Here is a 23,581-nt window from a genome sequence, read left to right as displayed (position 1 = left end):
TGCAAAGTGACTGGTGATTATTTTGTATTAGGGAAATGAACCATCAACTCCAGGGTCACAGGATGCATTCTAAATAATTACACGACTCACTCCATGCTTCTTAAGGAAGCAAATACTTACCATCTTTACTAAATTGACATAAGTGACAGGCAAGAACCATTTCAACAAGAGAAAATCCAACTCTTGCCCTTTGACATTCAATATCATCACAATCACTGAATTCCACCCCCCACCATCATCAAGATCCTGGAGGTTACCATTTATACTTATTCATTCACACTTATCCTCACTACATAAATACTGTGGCTACAAGAACAGGCCATATGCATGGAACTCTGCAGCGAGTAACACCCCTCTTGATTCCCCAAAGCTAGTCCACTTGCTACCAGGGACAAGTCAGGAGTGCGATGGAATACTCCTCATTTGCTTGTATATGTGCAGCTCCAACAACACTCCAGAAGTTCAATCCCATCCATGATAAAGAATCTCACTCTATTGGTATCTTAACTACTACCTTAAACATGTACTCCCTCCACAACTATGCACTGAAACTCACCAGGCCTCTTTTGGCAACACTTTCTACGGCTTTAAAGAATACCACCTCAACAAGAAAGGGTAGCAGACACATGGGAAAACCACCATCTGCAAGTTTCCCTCCAAGCTGCTCCCCATCTTGACTTGGTGATATGTTACCATTCCTTTATTATCACTGTGTCAAAAGACTGGAACTCAATCCTTAACAGCACAATAAGTAAATCTTCAGCCATAGACAGCAGTGGTTCAAGAAGGCAGATCATCACTACCTTCTCAATGGCAATTAGGAATGAGTCATGAATGCTTATCCTTTTTTCGTTCAATGAGAGAAAGTTTAAAAAAACCACTTGCTCATTAAGGGATGTGACTACCAATACAGAAAATGGTTTATTTGCGTATAGTGGTGTATATATCTCTATTCTTCACTTTACAGAGATTACTGGCTTGCAGATAGGGAATGGATGTTGCATCTGAAATTAATCCCACATCACCATACGATGTGTATGTTCCTGCAAGAGTTATGGTATAGGATGAGGAGAAACCCTTGACACACTTCCTTTGACCCAGCTCGGGTCATTGTTAGCTATGCCCTTCCAAGCAACAGCCAAATGAGATTGGGTTGCTTAGAATGCAGGTCATCCTACTCTTTAGGCTTTGGTACATCACTAGGTGGCACAGTTGTCCACCTAGACCATCAGGAAGTGGCGATTCAGCCTTTTGAGGCTTCCTGCCAGTTAGGTTAGGACTGATCTATGTGCTATCCCCATCTACTTAGCTTGGTTCAATAGCTCTTCAATTCCCTTACCTAATTAAAATCAAAGGTGCTTCCAAGTATGGTATTTTCTCAATGGTAAGACTGTGGGGGATTCTGGGTGGGAGCTGGGATACAAGTTGGGCACAGTTGGGGTACCCACATCAACTGTCCAATCGCCATAGTGACACATTCAATGGTGGTCATTAACAGAGTCATGCCACAACGCATGTATTTATTCAGTGTTAAAAACAAAAGGATTTGAATCTTATTGGAGATGTGAGAGAAGGTAGTGCAGAAACCATGTTTGCTGGCTTGACTGGTGTTTCCCTGCAGCTGGTAACAAGCAGTTTGTCCTCTCAATATCGTTAGTAAAAGGCAAGAGATCCCAGCTATTTATGGCAATTTGCTAAACATGCAAAGCTGGCAACATCGGCCTGAAGTGGAGCAAGGGATGGTATATCAACATGACATTCCAAAATACATTAAATACTGCTCTGCATTCCTGAGTGGTGTGTTGGTATCTTGTAAAGGGTGTGTCAAGTTAAGAACTCCTTAACTGAAGTTGCAGGGTGGGGCATCAAATTCCTGCTTCACTGATAACTCTGTAATCCCCCTCACAAATGCTCATCCTCAATTTTCTTCCTTCTATCCAGCTCCCCCCACCACCCCACAATGTGCCGATGATGATGATGTTACACATTCAGCTGCAGACACTACTTTCTCAATCAGCGTGTCGAAGTAAGAGAATCTGAAAGGTCAGTGAGTCCATTAAGCCTCCCCTGCTTACCCTCTAACCTCTGCCCTAACTGGGAGTTAATTACAGAAACCCAGTATCCATCACACTAGCCAGTAATAGCTCTCTGATCTGTAAGGTAGGACTCCCAGTACCCAATCCATTCCTACTCTTACATAATCTGAACTCATATTCTTGGGTCCTCATTAATCTATCAACAGGAATGTTATACAACCCTTTCATTATTTTCATTAAACTCTGTTGCCTCTAAGTCAATAATACTCCAGAAGAAATAGTTGATAATACCATACAGAACAAAAGCTACCCTTCAGTCCATCGAGTCTGTACTGCCATAACTGCAGCAAATCTATACTCATCCCACTTTCCAGCACTTGGTGCATAGCCTTGAATGTTATGACATTTGAAGTATTCACCCCAAGTTCTTTTTAAACGCTATGAAGTTTTTCCCCTTCAACTACCCTCCTAGGCAGTGCATTCTAGATTCTCAACATTCTGATGGGTGAGATAGGATTTCCTCAAATCCCCCCTGAACCTCCTGTCTTTCACTTTAAAAGTGTGCTACCTTTGTTATTGATACCCCCTCTCATCTTTCAGGTCAGTTAATGCAATAAGTGTCAGAGGCCAATAGAAAAATCGAGATCATCATGGCCTCACCCCAATCTTGTCATTATCCAATATTCTCATACACAGGCAGTTTTTCAGCAGAGGGTCTGTAAATGGTTAAACTGGAGTGAGAGACCTGGTTGATTGGTCCCTCCCTCACAGGTGAATGTTTCTAATGGTGCTGGTCCACCTTTATTCTTCCAATAGCAGCCTTCCATCGTGTGAGATGTTGTTTTATGCTATGCTGTATGACTGTGTTAAACATCAGCTGACATGGCTCAGGGGCTACACTCTAGCAGTGTTGTTCCCTTCTGCGTTTGCTGCAGATGAAGACAGCAGGCTAAGAAAATGTATGTTTCATGTGGCCTCTATTTACATTTGATACTCTCCTTGGTCAGCTGAGCTATCCATTTCTTCCTGTTTCTTCCATTGCCTCTCTGAACAGTCAACTTTTAGAGGTCACAGCTGTTGGTGACTGTCTCATAGTTGTCTGCATTATTTTCTGCCATTTTCATATTGTGGCCCATCTATCATCCTAATGGAGATTACCAAAAAATGTAAACAGTAGATCATACAGTCCTCTGAACCCACTCCACCATCGAGTAGGGTCATGATTGATTTTTGAATTCAACTCCACATTTCCACCTATCCCTTAATTCCCTTCAAGCCCAAAACACTATTGGTTTCAATATTGAGCAGACTCAATGACTGAGCATCCACAGCGTATAAGATGTAGAAGCAGAGGCAGGCAATTCAGCTGATTGAATCTGGCTCACTGTTCAATGAAATCATAGCTAATTTGATAATCCTCAACTCGACTTTTCTACCTTTTATCATAACTCTATTCCCTTACTGATTAAAAAAATTCCCTATCTCAGCCTTGAATATACTAATGAGCCAGCTTCGACAGCTCTCTGTGCTAAAGAACTCCACAGGCTCCCAACCCTTTGTGAGATAAATTTCCTCCTCATCTGTCTTAAATGTGCAAATACTTTTTCTGAAATTATGCCGTCTGGTCCCGGATTCTCTCACAAGGGAAAACAACTTTCCAAATTTACCCTTGTCAAGTCACCTTGGTTGCGTGTAGAACTCCCACCCTCAATTTCTAGGTTGTGGGTTCAAACACCAAAACCCCTTTGTTGATCTGTGGCTACATTTTATCATTTGAAGGGTAGGATTCTTCCCCCTTCCCAGTTTCCTGGCCAACATCTTTTACCTCAACCAACACCATCAAAATAATGATGATCTCGGTTGTTACATTTGCTGTTTATGGGATCTTGCTTTGCCAACACTATGCTTCAGAAGGAATTTATTGACTTTGTAGCACTTTTGAGATGCTGTAAAGATGTGAAAGGTGCAAGTCCTTTCTTTGACCGCGGACCCCGTTCATTAAGGAATATTAAGTCACCCAAACTAAGAGTCATTATCTCTGACTCACATTTTACGCTGTTACATTTTGGTGGATAAGTTACTGCAGACCACTCAATTTGACCAACAAGCAATACCACTCTCTAATCCGTAAGCCGGAAAACACCAATCCCCTGTTGTCTTTTCTTGTGTGTTCTAAGCATCTGAGAAACATAATATGGTTAGGGAGTTGCCCTCGAAGTTTAGTCAAGTTTCTCATTAAATAGTTTACGTACTCGTTATGCACTCGATGTACTCATTTATCCAACACACTGTACTCACTGGTTGTGGTAACACTGCTGTCGAAGACTGGACACACCAGATAAGTATGTTGGAAGGGGGTTGGGATACAAGAGGAAAAGTCTTTTGCTGCAATTGTACAGGGCTTTGGTGAGATCGCAACTGGAATACTCTTGTACAGTTTTGATCTCCATACTGAGGAAAGTTATACTTGGCTCTGAGAGGGCGTAATGAAAGTTCATTAGTTTGTCATTCCAGGTTTGTCCTTTGATGAGAATTGAGTTGAACAGGCCCATATGTATTGGAGAATGGAAAAATGAGACATGATCTCTGTGAAACATGGAAGTTTCATGGAAGGGCTATACAGGGTAGCTGGTGCAAGGCCGTCTCCTGGAGAGTCTAGAATTCGGGAACACAGTTTTGCGACACTGGTTTGGTTATTTAGAACAGAGATGAGGTGAAATTTCTTCACTCAGAACTGGGGACTCTGGAATGCTCTAATCTGATGATGACTATAGTATTGTATCTTGTTCTTTTTACCATTTTTCAGTATTTTTCTTGAAATAATCGACTGTAAAGTTCATCTCGGTTTAGTCCTTGACTACAATGAATGTTGGTTTCTCATTAATTGATCCTTTGATTGAAATACCACAAAGGTCTCAGGGGACTTTTTTTTTCTATTCATTTGTTGCACGTGGGCGTCGCTGGCTGGCCACCATTTATTGCCCATTCTTAGTTGCCCTTGAGAAGATGGTGGTGAGCTGCCTTTTTGAATCATTGCAGTCCACCTGCTGTGGGGTGACCCACAATGCCATTATAGAGGGAATTCTAGGCATTTTGCAACATAAGGATTAGAGAGTGGTATTGCTCTCTGGTCAAAAGCTCTTTGGCTTGCAGTAACATGTCCACCAAAAAGCAACAGTGTAAAATGTGCGTCAGAGCTGATGACACTGCCAGTTTGAGCTGTTTAACATTCCTTAATGAACAGGGTTAACAGTCAAAAAAAAAGGACTTGCACCGTTCACATCCTTAGAGCATTTCAAAGTGCTTCAAGGTCAATAAATTCCTTCTGAAGTGTAGTGTTGGCAAAGCAGGATCCCATAAGCATCAAAGGTAACAACTCAGATCGTCAACTTTTTGGTGGTGTTGGTTGAGGCAAAAGATGTTGGCCAGGAAACTGGGAAGGGGGAGAATCCTACCCTTCAAATGATAAAACGTAGCCACAGATCAACAAAGGGGTTTTGGTGTTTGAACCCACAGCCTTCAAATTGAGGGTGGGAGTTCTACACACAACCAAGGTGACTTGACAAGGATAAATTTGGAAAGAAACTGGGAGGAGGGAAAATCTTACCCTTCAAATGGTAAAAAAACAGCCACAAATCAACAAAGGAGTTTGGGGGAAGGAGAGATGTGGTTTTGGCATTTGAACCCACAACCTTCAAACTGAGTGTTAGAGTTCAAGGTGACAATTGCTCGGTTTACAACACTTACCTACTTTTCAAGGGCAAAGAGGAATAGACAACAAATACTGACCTTGCTGGTGATTTCCCACCACTCCCCTCCGTCATCCCATGCAAGAAAAAGAAATTCTACTGTGGTGTATGACTTGCCTTTTGTTACAGTCAAGCCCAGCCAATTCTCTTGCAAAGTAGAAAATGGACAAGCCTTTTTGAAAAAAACTGACTCAAGATGTTTTAAAAAATCAGAATAATTTCCTTACATGGTCAATGAAACAATGATCCTCTCAATAATAAAATATTCCTTGCTATATTGTTGGATTCCCCACTTAGCTGGAATCTTTGCTGCTTATGACTTGCAAATTTTTTGAGGTGTTTTCCGTTCTTCAACTGTCTGGTATTGTAATCCTCCTCCCAGTTAAAAATCCACTACTCTCCCCATCCTGCCATTCCCCATAACCTCCTTCTCTATCCTTTCTAAGTATTCATGCAATTTCCTTTGGAAAGTCACTCCTAATTCGGTTTCGGCCTGCCTTTTAAAGCAATGTCTTCCAGATAACAACCTGCCGTGTTTTAATTATAAAACAAAAGGATTCTCCTGCTCCGTCCTCCGGTTCTTTCACCCATTATTTTAAATCTGTTTCCTTTAGTTTCTGATCCACTTGACAGTCAAAACAGTTTTTCCCTTCCAGGACATCCTGAGGATGAGGTAAAGTGCTTTTTGAAGATTATTTTCCTTTCTAATCTGCCAGAGGATCTATTGCAATCCCTGGATTGTACTTTTTTAAAGAAAATCAAGGGGTGAACTACTATTGATTCTGAATATTCTTTAAGGTGAATCCAGAAGACAATTACACTGGTTTTTACTCTTAGTTTGGGGTTTTGAGATAGGATAATAAACAGAGAGCCTGTTCTGAATCACACCCATATTACATTACAAAGACATATTTAGTTCAGGATGTTGGTGCCAAGAGAATCTAATCTAAATTCCACACCTCAAATAGGACCATGGATAGAATTTATTTTTCTTTATTTGGACTTGTGCATTGATGGCAATGTCCTGCGTTTGCTGCCCATCTTTACTTGCCCTTTAAGAGAATGATGGTGAGCTGATTTTGTGAATCTGCAATCCATTTTTTAAAAAAAGTTTTTGCGTGTCTCTGGCAAGGGCAACATTTGTGGACCATCTCTAACTGTTTTTGTTTTGATTTCAAAAATATACTTTACTCATCAAAAACTGTTCATATAAGTACATCGTCACAAACACAGTTCGGTTCTGTACAGTGGCATAGCAAACATTGGAGCTTGACTCTACCCAAATAAAATATCTCTTAGTTGAACAAACTAGATTTGCATGCATTTGAGGCACTAGGAGGATCCAATAACTGGACTCCCATTTAACTCCAGCAGAAAGACCTCAGACAGTGGTTTTTACCCACTGTGCCTTGGCAGTACAAGCTTTAGCGCATCCCTCAGCACATAGTCCTGGACCTTGGAACATGTCAGCCTACAACACTTGGTTGAGGTTAATTCCTTGCTCTGGAACACCAACAAGGTTTGGACAGACCAAACAGCATCCCTAATTGCCCTTGAAATATGGTCTGCTTGGGACTATTTCAGAGGTCAGTTGAGAGGCAACCACATTGCTGTGGATCTAGAGTCACATGTAGGCCAGACTGGGTAAGGATGGCAGATTTCCTTCTCTAAAGAGCATCGGTGAAACAGCTGGGTTTTGACAACAATGGATGATGGTTTAAAGGCACCAGTACTTTTAATAGTCAAAGTTAACTGAATTAAAATTCTACCAGTCGCTATAGTGGGATTCAGACTTCTACCCATACGGCATTAAACTAGGCTTCTGGATTATTTGTCCAGCGACGTTACACATCCCTACAGTGTACACCTACAGTGCTCTTAGGGAGGGAGTACAAGGATTTTGACCCATGCACCTAACCAGTCGCACGAATGGTGATATGGTCAGTTAAGTGATCTATATTCAAAGTGCCCATCTCCACCTATTTCAGCTGCAAATCCTTTTCAGTCTTTGCTTCGTCTAACTGGTTCCAGTGATTCAAACACAAAATTTAAGCTCGCACTACTGCTGCAGTACTGAGGGAGAGTTGTACTGTTAAAGATGCCTTTCCTTGGAATGGACCAAGGCCCCACTTGCCCTTCCTGGTGCATGCAAAAGGGCACCATCTCAATAAAGTCTCAAGGACTGCTGCTCTCTGCCTTTGGGAAATATTGATCCCTCAAAGAGATTAACTAAAATTCACTATTTTGGGTTGCTGCTACATATCTGTTGGTGAAGCTTGCTGAAGTGTGGGAGTTGGGGTTGGCTAGCTCAGTTGGCTGGACAGCTGGTTTGCTGTACAGACTGATGCCAACTTATGTGAGGAGTGCAATTCCTGTACTACTAAGATCACTATGAAGTCCCAACTTTTCAGCCTTATCCTTGTCTAAGGCATGGTGACCCTCGGGTTAAACACACCACCAATCATAGAATCGTACAGATATACAGTAGCATGGAAACAGACTTGTCCATGCCAACCAGAGATCCGAAATTAATCTAGTCTCATTTGCCAGCATTTGGCCATATTCCTCTAAACCTGTCCTATTCATGTATCCATCCAGATGCTTGTTAAACGTCGTAATTGTACCAGCCTCTACCAGCTCCTCTAGCAGCTCATTCCACATACACATCACTGTCTGCGTGCAAAAGTTGCCTCTTAGGTGTCTTTTAAATTTTCCCCTCTCACCTTTAGTTGGCATGGTGGCTTGGTGGTTAGTGGAGCACCAGGGGCTCAGGATCGACTCCATGCTCGGATGACCGTCTGTGTGGAGTTTGTACTTCTCCCTGTGTCCACATGGGTTTCTGCCAGGTGGTCCAGTTTCCTCCCACATTCCAACAATGTGCAGGTTAGGTGGACTGACCATGCTAATTGACCCATAGTGTTCAGAAGTGTGTAAGTTCAATGTTTTAGCCATGGGATATGCAGGTTACAGGGATAGGTTGGGGGATGAGTCTGGATGGGATGCTGTTCAGAGGGCCAGTGTGGATTCGTTGGGCTGAATAGCCTGAATAGCTTTTCCACACTGCAGGGCTTCTATTCTCTTTTGATTCCTCCCACCTCCTACAGACAAAGGGGCTGGCCATGGGTACCCGCATGGGCCCAAGCTATGCCTGCCTCTTTGGAGGTTATGTGGAACAGTCCCTCTTCCGCACCTACACTGGCCCTAAACCCCACCTCTTCCTCCATTACATTGACGACTGTATCAGCGCTGCCTCGTGCTCCCAAGAGGAGCTCGAACAGTTCATCCACTTCACCAACACCTTCCACCCCAACCTAAAGTTCACCTGGACAATCTCCAACATATCCCTCACCTTCCCAGACCTCTCTGTCTCTATCTCAGGCAACCACCTAGAAACCGATGTCCATTTCAAGCCCACCAACTCCCACAGTTACCGAGAATACACCTCCTCCCACCCTCCCCCCTGCAAAAATTGCATCCCCTATTCCCAATTCCTTTGCCTCCGCCGCACCTGCTCCCAGGATGAGGCATTCCACTCCCGTACATTCCAGATGTCCTCATTCTTCAAGGACTGCAACATGCCCCCCGCGGTGGTCCAGAACGCCCTCGACCGTGTCCCCCACATTTTCTGCATCTCATCCCTCACACTCTACCCTCGCAATAACCACCAAAAGAGAATACCCCTAGTCCTCACATACCGTCCCACCAACCTCCAGATACACCGCATCATCCTCTGACACTTCTGCCATCTACAAGACATTTTTCCATCCCCACCCTTGTCTGCCTTCCGGAGAGACCACTCTCTCCGGGACTCCCTTGTCCGCTCCACACTCACCTCCAACCCCACCACACCCAGCACTTTCCCCTGCAACCACAGGAAGTGCTACACTTGCCCCCCACACCACCACCTCCCTCACCCCCATCCCAGGCCCCAAGTTGACTTTCCACATCAAACAGATGTTCACCAGCACATCCACCAATGTGGTATACTGCATCCACTGTATCCATTGCGGCTTCCTCCACATTGGGGAAACCAAGCGGAGGCTTGGGGACCGCTTTGCAGAACACCTATGCTCGGTTCACAATAAACAACTGTACCTCCCGGTCACGAACCATTTTAACTCCCTCTCCCATTCCTTAGACGACATGTCCATTCTGTGCCTCCTGCAGTCCCATAATGATGCCACCTGAAGGTTGCAGGAACAGCAACTCATATTTCACTTGGGAACCCTGCAGCCCAACAGTATCAATGTGGATTTCACAAGCTTCAAAATCTCCCCTTCCCCCACTTCATGCTAACCAGCCCAGCTCATCCCTGCCTCCCTAACCTGTTCTTCTTCCCACCTATCCCCTCCTCCCACCTCAAGCCGCACCTCCATTTCCTACCTACTAACCTCATCCCACCCCCTTGACCTGTCCGTCCTCCCCGGACTGACCTATCCCCTCCCCACCCATACTCTCCTCTCCACCTATCTTCTCCTCTATCCATCTTTGGTCCGTCTCCCCCTCTCTCCCTACTTATTTCAGAACCCTCTCCCCTTCCCCCTTTTCTGATGAAGGGTCTTGGCCCGAAATGTCAGCTTTTGTGCTCCTTAGATGCTGCTGGACCTGCTGTGTTCATCCAGCTCCACACTTTGATATCAGAGCTTCTATTCTATGCAGTTTACTTTTGGACTCTAGATATGACGAATAGGAGGTTGGGAGGCGACCTGATAGAAGTTTATAAAATAATGAGAGGTATAGATAGAGGGTTGATTGTGTTGTCTTTTTCCTCAGATGGGGAATTTCAACACTAGGTGGCACATTTTTAAGGGGAGAGGAGAGAGATTTAAGAAAGGAATATGGGGCAAATTTTTTTACACAGAGGGTTGTTCGTGTGTGGAAGGAACTTCCTGATGAAATAGTGGATGTGGGTACAATTACAATGTTTTAAATACATTTGGATGGATATATGAATAGGAAAGGTTGGGAGGGATATGGGCCAGGCAGGTAGAATTAGTTTAGTTTGGAATTATGTTTGGCATGGACCAAAAGATCTATTTCTGTGCTGTATGATTCTATGACCCTACAACTATATGTTATAAGGCAATGAAGCAGGGACTGAGGAAGTTTCCTTCCCACATATTCTAACATGTGAACTTTTCCCATCTTATAAAACTGAAAATACACCACTTCAACAGCCAAAAAATGGAAGCTACAAGCTTTTCTCAAACAATAAATCCTTTTTATCTTGACTCCTAGAAGAAAGTTGACGTGAGAAAGAGACAGAGACAGTGTCTGAGAGAAAGAGAAGCCAGAAGACTGCACTGCTATGTCTCTGAAATACAGTGATGCCCCAGGGTCAGGAGCAACCAGCAACAGTTTCTGGATGGTGAGTTTCATATGATCGGGGTTATCTTATGCTTAGTATGCAACATTGCTCCAATATATAGTTCTGGCGGGTGATTTATATTCATCATTTTGTTCAGACAGTTTTTCTAAAACAAAAGTCTCCAGAAAATCCAAATAGGGAGAAGACTTGTGCTACACAGACAGAAAGCTCCAAGTCTGGACTTTAACTGGGGATGTAGTCAGAAAACTATAAATAGTCCCCGTCTCCCTCAGTCAAGGAAGAGCAATAAAGACTTGGATTCCTGAATGCAAATGAATGATCTCCTCTGTTTGGATAGTTATTGCGGTCACTGAGAGCTAGACTAAGACAACAGACTTTTGTTTGACAAGGAAGTCAAGGTTATGAGGGACATGCAGGAAAATGGAGTAAAGGCTACATCAGATTAGCCATGACCGTATTGAATAGTAGGTCAGTGAGTGGTTGAATGGCCTACTTCTACTTCTGTTGCTCAAGCTCTTAAGAGCAGACCAATGAAACTAAAATTGATTGAAATCCCTGAACATGCTTAGTGAGGGGAAACACGTTACTAAAATACCCCAGTGGAGGCTAATATCCCAACTCTAATTCACCTTTTATTTATACACGAACATTCCTTCACTTTAGTATTACCTCATTCAGAGACAGGTACCAGAATGATTGTATTTCTGATGCTCATTGTTATGTCAGCCAGGGTTCCCTGATTGGACCAGATTAACAACCCCAAACAGGGAGCTCATATTCTGAGGTCCAGCTGGCTGACCTCATTACAATCACTGTAGTTACTACCAGGAAAACCATGGTAGTAAAGGGCCTATGTGTGAACTAACCACACATGTGACCTGAACTACAGTGGAAGGAATTTAACCATCTGATCAGGGAATGTTCTATTATATTGAGAAATCCATTCAATGAAGTGATAATTGATGGATTGACTTTCACTAAAGTCACACGAGATGAGAAGTGAGACAAGGTGTAAATGGGTAGCTGATTTGTTTTTGGTCTAGAGTTTGCAGTCACCGGTAACTTCCAAAAAGGCTGTCCATAAAGAAGGGTCTGTTTCCGTGCTGTGTGACTCTCTGGCTTTCCCCCAATCCCAATGCCCGCATGAATTTGGTCAGAGGATCTCCAGGTATCCAGCAGCAGTGATGTCAGCAAGTAAGTAAGCCAATCACATCAAGTAAATCACAGCAAACTCTGGGAAGGTAAAAGCTGTTGATATCTTTCCTTTTTAGGTTCCATGCTCTGAAAACAGTTAAATTTGTACGATGAATCACATGTTGGGAATGGACGGCGCCTTAAGGAAAAGATGCCAGTTATTAGGGAGTCACTACAGGAGCAGTGGAAAAGATGTGCATTTACTTATGAAATGATGCTTTTGAGTGTCTCAGTAAGGAAGAGCTGATAGAGAGTGTCTTTATTTTCTGTAACTACGAGGCTCAGCGGGGAAAGCAATAACTCTATAGCTATTAATAGCAGGGAAAGGGATGGGTGATGTGAAAAACAAATTCTGCTCTGCAATTGTCATGCTGAGTTTCCCTTCTGCACCACTTTCAGGCTGGTTACAGAGATGTATTTGTTACATTCTACAAACAGTTCAGCCACACAATTTGTTGGCTAAAGAAAGAGAAAGAAGATCAAATCAAGAAAACATAAATAAACAGATTTAAATCATGCTTGACTCAAGATGGAAAATTTAACTTTTTTTTAAGTCTTTGGGGTATCGGAGTTGCTTCAGTGCTGCAAAATGAAATTTTTTTACCGTAAATGATTATGCTTATATTAATCCAAAGGTGACGAGTGACAGTAAAATCTAAATCTAAAGTTAAAGGAGGCTTAAAATGTTCTATTAAAAGTATTTTGTTTTCTGTGGATAAATTTGATATTACACAAACATAAGATGAGCTTTTCAAGGTCAGTGAGCCTGCTTAGCAGTTATTGTGAAGTTAGTATGCTGCTAAAATGCAGTTACAATTTATTCAACAAGATGTAACTATTACAACGGCTCTTTACAATGAGAAGCACAGAAGAAGTGGAAATTCTTGTGGTCTGGTTGATTATTCATTGATTGCGGCTGGAGGTACCTCAACAGCAGATTGTCTATACTTTCTGACTATCATTGACTGTAGCCTCTGGACTGCCATGTTATTCTGCACATGTGGACCACAAAAGTTGCCATCAGTTGTAGTGGAGTAATGACACTGAACACTCTCAGTTTTACTGTCATTTCCACCACAAAATTCATGTCATTAATGGATTTTTACCGAGTAACAGAAGCTAAATTTACCCTCATTGAACATTCTAGTGCAGACAGGAGACACTTGGCTCCTCAGGACTGTGGCAGTGCTAGTCCCACTATCCAGTTCACTCCCAAACAGTTTCAAAATTCCCTTCTGTTCAATAAGGTTCAGGCAATTTACTAATTATGTTTTCAGACCACACATTTTAACCACGTTAAAATGTTGATGGCCATATGACCCCACTGTCTGCAAGACAAATTATTGGTTCCCTACAAACCTCACCCCTCCCAAAAAATCCAGACTTGCACTGACTCAGCACTCAATGTCCAAGAAATCAATGCCATCGCTTCACTGGTTGTTTGCACAAGATGTGGGCACGACAAACAACTGTGCCACCTCTCTGACCAAAGACAACCCTCAAACACATAAAATTGCATTGTATGAATGTGTTTTGATAATATAGAGAGAGATGGATGAAAAGATGGAGAGCTTTGGGGAAGGATTCAAGAACTTAGTTGTCTGAAAGCTGAAGACAATTGTCGCCAATGGTGGGTCAAAGAAGGCAATGTGCACAAGAGGCCAGAGTTGGAGCTGTGCAGGTTTAGAGAAGGTCTGCAGAGCTGAAGGAGATTACAGAAACAGGACTGGGTGAGAGGTTTATCAGAGGATTTCCAAGCCTATCTGAATCAAGGAGGTCTTATGGCATAATGGGCTATTTGGTCCATCTTGCCTGCACTGCTCCTCAAATAAAGATCAATACCTGGTGCCAATCTTTTGTCATTTTCCCCATATTGTAAATTCTATTCAAATAATTGTCCAATGCTCCCTTGAATGCAGCAATTGAATTTGCCTCCGTCACATTTCAATGTGGTACATTTCAGACCTACCTATTTGCTGTGCGGAAATGAAATTCTCATTTCACCCTTGCTTTGTTTGAAAGTCAGGTTGAATAGATAACCTCTCCTTTTTTTTAAACAAACAATTTCTTCTGATCTACTCTATACACTCTGTGCATGCTCTTGAAAACCTCTGTCAGATTTCCTCCAAGGAGAACAGTCCACACTTCAAATTACGTTCTATATTTATAAGTAAATATTTTACTGATCAATCAATCTGTTCAGAGACGTTCTTACACGCCCCTGCAGCAGGTTGACTTGAACTTGGGTCTCCTGTCTCAGAGGTAGGGACACTATCATTGTACTGCCAGAGCACTAAGTGACAATCAATAGCCATTTTATAATCAACCTATCCACGAATGTTATGACAAACCTCTGGAGCAGATGGGATGGTCTCCTGGCTTAGGGACAGGGGCCACTGCCCAAAGATCAAGCACTTGGGACTGAAGTGCTTCAAGAAACCTTTCCTTTAACCTTTGTCCTCTTCTATTAAGTAGCATATATCTTCACAATGCTTCTATACTTTAAGGAGATCCAAATCTCGCTGGACTATATCATAAAAAGCCAGCCTTCAGTTCCTGACCAACCTGTTCAGAAATGTTATTACACAGTTCTGGAGCAGGAAGGGCTTAGACCCAGGTCCCTGTGCCAAAACAGCCCTCAATATTTCTTTGCCTCCTGTTCAATTTTAAACTTACAGCTCAATGGTTAATTAATCTGTTTAGACATGTTATGACATGCCTCTCCGAGGCCATCGTATCCTGATATGGCACTTGAACCTGGATCCTGTGGTCAGAAGTACGGTCTTGCAGCAGATTGGTTGTGCCCCTGCTTGCAATTCATTAGTGTTTTTTTTCAAATCAACATGTTTAGAGATGTCATGACACATCTCTGGAGCAGATGGGACTTGAACCCAAGCCTCCTGGCTCAGAGGTATGGCCTCTACCACAACACAAAGTTTTGCAACTTGATAGTTTTAATCAAGTTGTCCAGACATGTTGTGACACACCTGGAGCAGGGACTTGAAGCAGGGCCTTCTGGCTCCTAGGTCAAGATACTATCATGGCAACACAAGAACACTTTGCAACTCAATAGATATTTTCAAATCAACCTGTTCAGAGATGTAATGACATCTCTGGGGCAGGTGGGGCTTGAACCTAGGCCTCTTGGCTTAGAGGTAGGGACACATTCACTGCTCCAAAAAACCTTTGCAACTCCATGTTATTAACTAATCAATAACCAATATCTGTTTATCCTATTATTTCCAACCATTAGATATTTAAAATCCATCAACAGAACCTATTTGAAATTAACAAAGACATTTTATAGGACTAGGCACAAACTTCAAGGTTTTAAAAGTGCTACTGTCTCTTGGATGTATAGAACACCATGCTGTATTTTAAGGAGTTGCATGGTAGCTCAGTGGATAGCACTGCTGCCTCAAAGCACCAGGGACCCAGGTTTGATTCTACCCTTCAGGAACAGCCTGTGTGGAGTTTACACATTCTACCCCTTCCTGCTTCCTCACAGAGTCCAAACATGTGCAGGTTATGTTGATTGGCCATGTTAAATTGCCCATAGTATCCAGGGATGTATAGGTTGGGTGGATTAGCCATGGGAAATGTAGGGTTACTGGGATAGGATAGGGGCGTGAATCTGGGTGGGATGCTGTCCAAGGGGTGGTGTGGATTTGATGGACCAAATGGCCTGCTTCCACACTATAGGGATTCTATGATTATACAAGGAAAATAATTGTTGAGGTGGGTTTGCTCGCCGAGCTGGTTTGTTGTTCCGCAGACATTTCATTACCGTGCTTGATAGCATCCTCAGTGCAGCCTCTGATGAAGCATCATGTGTTTTCCCGCCTGGTTTTTAAACTCTGGGGTACGTTGTGATGGATTCCCTCACTTCCGGGTTTCCTCCGTAATGGAATGTACATGGGGTCGAGTTCAATTTGTTTATTAATAGCAGGCTTCGTGGAGTGTCATGCTTCCAGGAATTCTCGTGCTTGTCTCTGCCTAGCCTGTCCCAGGATCTTGGTGTTGTCCCAGTCGAAGTGGTGGTTCTCCTTGTCCATGTGGATTGAGGTGAGTGAGTATTGGTCGTGTTTTTTTATAGCCAGTTGGTGTTCACATACTCTTGTTGTTAGTTTCCTTCCTGTTTGTCCGATGTAGTGTTTCTTGCAGTCTCTGCAGGGAATGTTATAGATGATGTCGTTTGGTCCGTTGATGACAATTGACCAAATTAAAAGAGACAGACAAACTCATAAACAACACACTCACTGGAACAAAATTCATCAGACAGGATGGGAAGAACAAACAACTCTCATTCCCGGATGTCATGGTAGAGCGCAAGATAAATGGGGAACTGTAAACGAAAGTACACTGAAAAGCCACACACACAGACCAGGTACTGAACTTCAATAGTAACCATCCCAGCACACACAAATGAAGCTGCGTGCGAACACAATTTGAAAGGGCAATAACACACTACAGCAGCATGGAACTGCGCCAAGAGCAGGAGGAATACCTCTTCCGAGTGTTCAAGTATAATGGATATCCAAAGAACTGGGTCAGAAGATGCCTACAGGAACAGCATCAGAAAGATTCTACACACCCTGACACTGTCATCATACTGCTCTACATCAAGAACACGTCAGAACTCACCACAAGACTTCTATGACCAATGGGCATCAGAGTGGCACACAAACCCACATCAACCCTACAACAAGTGCTCACCCAAACTAAAGATCACGGACAGGACCAATGTCATCTACAAGATCCCTGCAGAGACTGCGAGAAACGCTACATCGGACAAACAGGAAGGAAACTAAAAACAAGAGTATGTGAACACCAACTGGCTATAAAAAAACACGACCAATACTCACTCACCTCAATCCACATGGACAAGGAGAACCACCACTTCGACTGGGACAACACCAAGATCCAGGGTCAGGATAAGCAGAGACAAGCACGAGAATTCCTGGAAGCATGGCACTCCACGAAGCCTGCTATTAATAAACAAATTGAACTCGATCCCATTCCACTACGGAGGAAACCCGGAAGTGAGGCAATCCATCGCAATGTATGCCAGAGTTTAAAAAGCAGGTGGGAAAACACACCGATGCTTCATCAGAGGCTGCACTGAGGATGTTACCAAGCATGGTAATGAAACGTCTGTGGAACAACAAACCAGCTCGGCGAGCAAACCAACCTCAACACCCACAACCTGAGCTACAAATCTACTCCAAAACCTTAAAGAAAAGAACTGTAATATTAAGCAATTAGTCAACCACTTGTCAATATCAGGCAGTGAGCACTGGGGTGACATGTACAATAAGTACCAGGAACACCTACATCAGCGACTAATGTCTCAGCAATGTTTTAATTTCCTTTCCCCAGCCAGATAAATATAAAAGCACAACAAAACGCACGGACGATGGCTACAAAGTCTGCAACGACATCATCCTGTGTTTCCAGGAGAGAGCAAAGATTGAGAAACAATATGCTCTGCAGATAGCAACCTGGTCAAGGAAGTGGAAGCCACTGGTAGAAGCAAGTGAGTACGTCCAGAAGTGTGAATTTCAAGGAAGATCAATCAGTCAATTATATGGGGAAACTGGGAATGTTCATATTCTAGCAGAGAAGCTAAAGAAGATATTGAATGTTAATCAGAATTGTGGGGTTTGGATGGAGCAAGCAGTAGATACTATTCCCTTGTGGCAAATGTGTGAGGAACAAAAGCTCATTGATTTATAAACCATTGGAAAAAGATCTTCAGAAGCAATGAAAGTATATATTTTTTCACAACTGGTGTTATCAGCCACTACCTGAAAAGGTTGTTAGAATCAGATTTAACTCAGTAGTGAACACACTAAGATCCAGTACATGCACAATGGGCTGAAAGATCTCCTCCTGTGTTGTAAGATTCTCCAATTCCTAGATGGAAGTATAAGACATTCAAGGCTTCCCAACAGGTAGAACAGATAACGTTAGAACTAGTCCATACTTTTCTCAATTAAGGATGACAAGAAAGACTTGAATTTCTGTGGCACCATTCACAACTTCAAAATAACCCAAGTGCTTTTATAGTCAACAAGTATTCCGTGCCCAAGTTTCCAAGAGTGGAGCTTGAACCCATGACGTTCCAACTCCCAAGATGAATGTGCTATTCCGAGTCTCGGCCGATAAGTGGGTAGAATAGAGCATCCTAACTCAGCAGGAAAATGGATCTTTGGCCAGAAGTGCTGAGTGGATGATCCATCTCAGCTTTCTCAGAGATCCCCAGCATCACAAATATCAGTATTCAGCCAATTAGATTCACTCAATGTGATATCAATACACAACTGAGGGCACTGGATACTGTAAAAACCATGGGCCCTGAAAACATTCTGGCAATAGTGCTGAAGACTTGCGCTCCAGAACTGTTCCAGTTTAGCTGCTACACCGCCAATTTGGAAAACTGCCTCGTTATGCCCTATGCGCAAAAAAGCAGGACACATCCAACCCACCAATTACCGCCCTATCAAGTCTACACTTGATCACCAGTAAGGTGATGCAAGGTGTCACCCACATGCTATCAAGCAGCACTTGCTTAATAGTAATCCAATGACTGATGCCCAGTTAGAGTTCTGTTAGGGCCACTTAGCTCCTGACATCAATACAGCCTCAGTCAAAACTGCAACGACCTTCATTAAAGATGTTCCTTCTGTTATAACGTAAGAGGTGGGGATATTGTTAAATAATTAAATAATGTTCAGCATCATCCACAACTGCTGAGATATTGAAGCAGCCTCTTTATTCATAGGCAGCAAGACCTGGAAAAGATTCATGTTTGGGTGGTAACGTGGCAAGTAGCATCTGCGCCACACAGATTCCAGGGCAAAGACTATTTCCAAAAATTTCCATTTCCCCCTTATGTTCAGTGGCATCACTATTGCTGACACCTTCACTGTCAAGTTTAGATTTGATAGGGCGATAACTGGTGGGTTCGGCTTGTCCTGCTTCTTGTGTATGGGACATAGCTTAGCAATGACCCCTGGGAGTTACCACTGGCCAGAAACTGAACTGGGCTAGTCAAAATAAATACTGTGGCTGCAAGAGCGGGTCAGAGACTGGGAATCCTGCAGCAAGTAAATCACTGCCTGACTCCCCAGTGTGTGTCTATAATCTACAATGAACAGATCAGGAGTGTAATGGAATATTCTCCACTCATCTGTGTAGCTCCAACAAAATGCAAGCAATTCAGTACTGTCCAGGACAAAGCAGCCTGCTTGAGGGGGCACTTCATCCACCAACGTCAACTCTCCAGAGTAATTAGGAACAGGCAACAAATACTGGCACAGCCAGGAACATCCATATTCAGTGAAGTGAGTGAATGAGTGAATGAAACAAGAGGGGAGTCTCATTTGCCACAGTGATATTGATACTGAGATACATGAAGAGAGGAGGGAGATTGACAGCTAAAGGGGCGGGGGGGGGGAAGCGAGAGAGAGATATTGAGTACAAGCGTTTATTTTTGTCCAACAGTGGGAGAGACACATTGAAACAGCGTCTTCAGATTTGGAAGCTAAGATGGACTTGAACTTTAAAATGGAAGGTTTTGGCATGAAATAGGAAACCGGTTTCTTACTAACAATGTGTATGTGAGAGTTCCGCTGGAGATCAGGACAGGTGGCCAGGCCAAGACTGTCAGTTTGGTGTGCAGGCTGGTCTTCGGCATCACATCCTATAAATAAACTACTGCATGAGAGAAAATCTTCTGAGTAATAGTCGAGGGAAGTAAATAACCGTGGACCTTCCCAGTGGAGGAGGTGGAGGCCATTTAGCCCCTTGAACTTGCTCTGCCTTTCAGTTCATTCACAGCTGGTCTGTATCTTGGCTCCAGTTAACCACCATATCCTCTGTGCTTTTAGCCAACAAGTCTTGAAGCTCCAGTTGCTCCCCCTGTCCCCCAACGTGAATCCACAGCCTTTCAGGAGATTGAGTTCCAGATTTCAACTGCCCTCTGCGTGAAAATGTGTTTCTTCATTTCACTCTTAAATTGCCCCATTGTTGCAGACCAACTGGCACAGTTCTGAGTCTACTCCCAGAGACATGAGCATAAAAAGCCTAGTTTGACACTCCCAGTAAGATATTGAGTCAGTGCCACACTGCTGGAGATGCCTCTCTTGTGATGACTCTGTGCACACTGTTAAATAGATGTAAAAATTCCAATGACACCATGCTACAAAGAATTTGGGGTGGGGGAGGTGAAAGGATATAAACAACTGTAAGTCCTTTCTTTTATTATCTATGCAAAAGCTGACTGTCCAAATACTGACTCTGGCTGTAGCAGGATTAGCAGCCTTAGCAATAAGTGTTTCAAAAAAACATAACACTTAAAATAGGACAGGAGTATGCTATTCAGCCCTTTGAGCCTGCTTGGCCATTCAATATGATCATGGATGATCATCCAGCTCCTGTTCCCCTTTCTCTCCATACCCTTTGATTCCCTTAGCCCTGAGAACTATATCTCGCTATTGGAAACATTCAATGTTGTGGCCTCAAACGCTTTCTGTGGCAGAGAATTCCATGGGTGAAAAGAATTTCTCCTTATTGCAGTCCTAAGTGGCCTACCCCCGACCCTTTAAACTGTGACCCTTCATTCTGGTCTCGCTTGTCATTAGCAACATCTTTCCTGTCTGGCCCTGTTAGAATTTTATAGGTTATTATGAGATCCCTCCTTATTCTTCTAAATGCCAGTGAACACAGTTCTCACTAATTCAGTCTCTCTTCATACCTTAGTCCTGCCATCTCAGGAATCACTTTGGCTTTAGCAGTAGTACTAGCACTATCTTGGTTTGTAAGTAGAATGAATTTTTAAAATTCATTCATGGGATGTGAGCATCTCTGGTGGGGCCAGCATCTGTTGCCAACCCCTATTTGCCCAGAGGGCCGTTGAGAGTCAACCACATTGCTGTCAGTCTGGAATCACATGTAGGCCACACCAGGTGGGGAGGGCAGATTTCTGTTGCGAAAGGGCATTAGTGAACCAGATGGGTTTTCCCCCCAACAATTGACAATGTATTCATGGTCATCATTAGACTCTTAATTCCAGATTTTTACTGAATTCAAATTCCACTATCTGTTACAGTGGGATTCAAACCTGGGTCATCAGAACATTACCTGGGTCTCTGGATTAATAGTCTAGCGATGATACCACTAGGCTATTGCCTCTGCTATTTTCACTCTGTATCTGTAAGAAGGCTGACGGGATACTTAATGACCAAAAGGACTGGATCAGAGTTTGTAGCAGAACTAACTGCAAAGCAAACGTACCCAGCCTGTCTATCATACTCACCAGGTCCAATGTACGGTACTCTGCTGAAGGCGTGGCACGCCTTCCTTACCTCTGCAGACCGACTGAGTGAACTCCACCTGCAGATCCAGAAATCGCTGGTGACTGAGGACACAGCCAAGATTCAGAACTGGCAGGGGGAGACGTACCACAAGAAATTCTTCGGCGGCTTCAAGGAGACCCATGAGGTGAAGAGTGGATTCCGAAAAGCACAGAAGCCCTGGACAAAGAAACTGAAAAAAGTATGTTAAACATTGCATGGTGTATGCAAGCCACATAAGGGGCAGTGTTTCTTGCTTTAAATGGGATTGTGTTGTGCACACTAAAATACCCATTCCATTGACATTACATATTCTCAACGTCCCCACTGTATTAAAAGTAAACAACCTATTAACTAGAACTATTAATTTTAATAAAGCTGACCATTGGTGTGTGAGCAGGTTAACATCATTGATATCTTGTGCAAGACTGTCTTTCTTCACACGGGAGTATGAACAGGGAGTAACAGTGAACACCATGTCTATATTCAATCCAATGCTTTAGTTCCACTCCCAGCACCTACACAACAATTGAATGTGAAATTCTTTGACTGCGGCGCAATAATCATCCTCAAATTATCACTCCTGGAAATGTTAAAGGACTTAACTATATGATTCATGAACAATGACAAATTTGTTTTAATTACTGGATATTGCAGGGTAGTGACTTTGATTCTGAATAAATTCCCCACTTCTGATCATTTCACAGTTTGTGGTGCCACTTAGTGGAGAGTACAAGTTATTACAGATTTGAAAATTGCTGCAGAGAAACCGGTTGCCAAAATTCCGATTTGCACTCAGAAAAATTCTTCCTTAATTCCCCTCTAAACGTCCTGCTCTTTATCTTAAATGTGTCCCCTGCTTATTGAGCCCTCTATGAAGGGGAAAAGTTTCTCCCCATCTATGATCACAAATTACACAACGGACGCTGACTGCTTGGCAAGTCAAATTTGACTGACAAGCTGACTATTCATTTTAAGCAATTAAAGTCCTCTTGTTATATAAATTGTTATGATCATTTGAAATTTGGTATTCTTGTATTTATCCTGTACGCAACCCGTATCTCTTTACATAGAAGATAGAACAATACAGTGCAGAACAGGCCCTCGATGTTGTGCTGACCTGTGAACTAATCTGAGCCCCTCCCCCTACACTATCCCATCATTATCCATACGCTTATCCAAGGCCTGTTTAAATGCCCCTAATGTGGCTGAGTTAACTACATTGGCAGGCAGGGCGTTCCACGCCCTTACCACTCTCTGAGTAAAGAACCTGCCTCTGACATCTGTCTTAAATCAAACACCCCTCAATTTGTAGCTATGTCCCTTGTACAAGCTGAAGTCATCATTCTTGGAAAAAAGACTCTCACTGTCCACCCTATCTAATCCTCTGATCATCTTGTATGTCTCTATTAAATCCCCCATTTGCCTCCTTCTCTCCGATGAGAACAGACCTAAGTTCCTCAGCCTTACTTCATAGGCCTGTGCTCCAGACCAGGCAACATACTGGTAAATCTCCTCTGCACCTTCTCCAATGCTTCCACATCCTTCCTGTAATGGGGCAACCAGAACTGCACGCAATATTCCAAGGGAGGCTGCACTAGCGTTTTGTACAGTTGCAGCATGACATGACGGTTCTGGAACTCAATCCCTCTACCAATGAAACTTAACACACCGTAAGCCTTCTTAACAGCACTATCAACCTGGGTGGCAACTTTCAGGGATCTATGTACATGGACACCAAGATCCCTCTGCACATCCACACTACCAACAATGTTCAAATCTGTAATAGCTCACGTGTTCATTTGAAATTGGACATTCTTGCATCTGTCCTAATGAGTGCAAAACAAACCTTTCAGCAACATGTCTCTCTTTTTACCAATATTAGTGTTCTGTCCTATCAAACAGCTATCCACTACT

General features: G+C 43.0%; 1 protein-coding gene across 5 annotated transcripts in view; it reads left to right on the top strand.

Annotated features, from left to right (window-relative positions):
• The window catches only part of si:ch211-51c14.1 (protein kinase C and casein kinase substrate in neurons protein 3), a 67,752-nt gene that overhangs the window by 21,154 nt on the left and 23,017 nt on the right, over positions 1 to 23,581 (top strand). For 2 of the 5 annotated variants that reach the window (XM_048521482.2, XM_048521486.2), the window contains exons 2-5: positions 1,942 to 2,043; positions 11,024 to 11,153; positions 17,688 to 17,844; positions 21,631 to 21,866. In XM_048521482.2, the coding sequence (XP_048377439.1) occupies positions 11,094 to 11,153; positions 17,688 to 17,844; positions 21,631 to 21,866 (453 nt within the window). In that variant the 5' untranslated portion in view covers positions 1,942 to 2,043; positions 11,024 to 11,093. The remainder of the gene's footprint in view (positions 1 to 1,941; positions 2,044 to 11,023; positions 11,154 to 17,687; positions 17,845 to 21,630; positions 21,867 to 23,581) is intronic. The other 3 variants (XM_048521483.2, XM_048521485.2, XM_048521484.2) reach the window with 3 other exon arrangements.

Source organism: Stegostoma tigrinum, chromosome 38, assembly GCF_030684315.1.
Source record: "Stegostoma tigrinum isolate sSteTig4 chromosome 38, sSteTig4.hap1, whole genome shotgun sequence".
In the NCBI taxonomy this organism is placed as follows: domain Eukaryota; kingdom Metazoa; phylum Chordata; class Chondrichthyes; order Orectolobiformes; family Stegostomatidae; genus Stegostoma; species Stegostoma tigrinum.
This window is presented reverse-complemented; position numbering and strand designations above follow the sequence as displayed.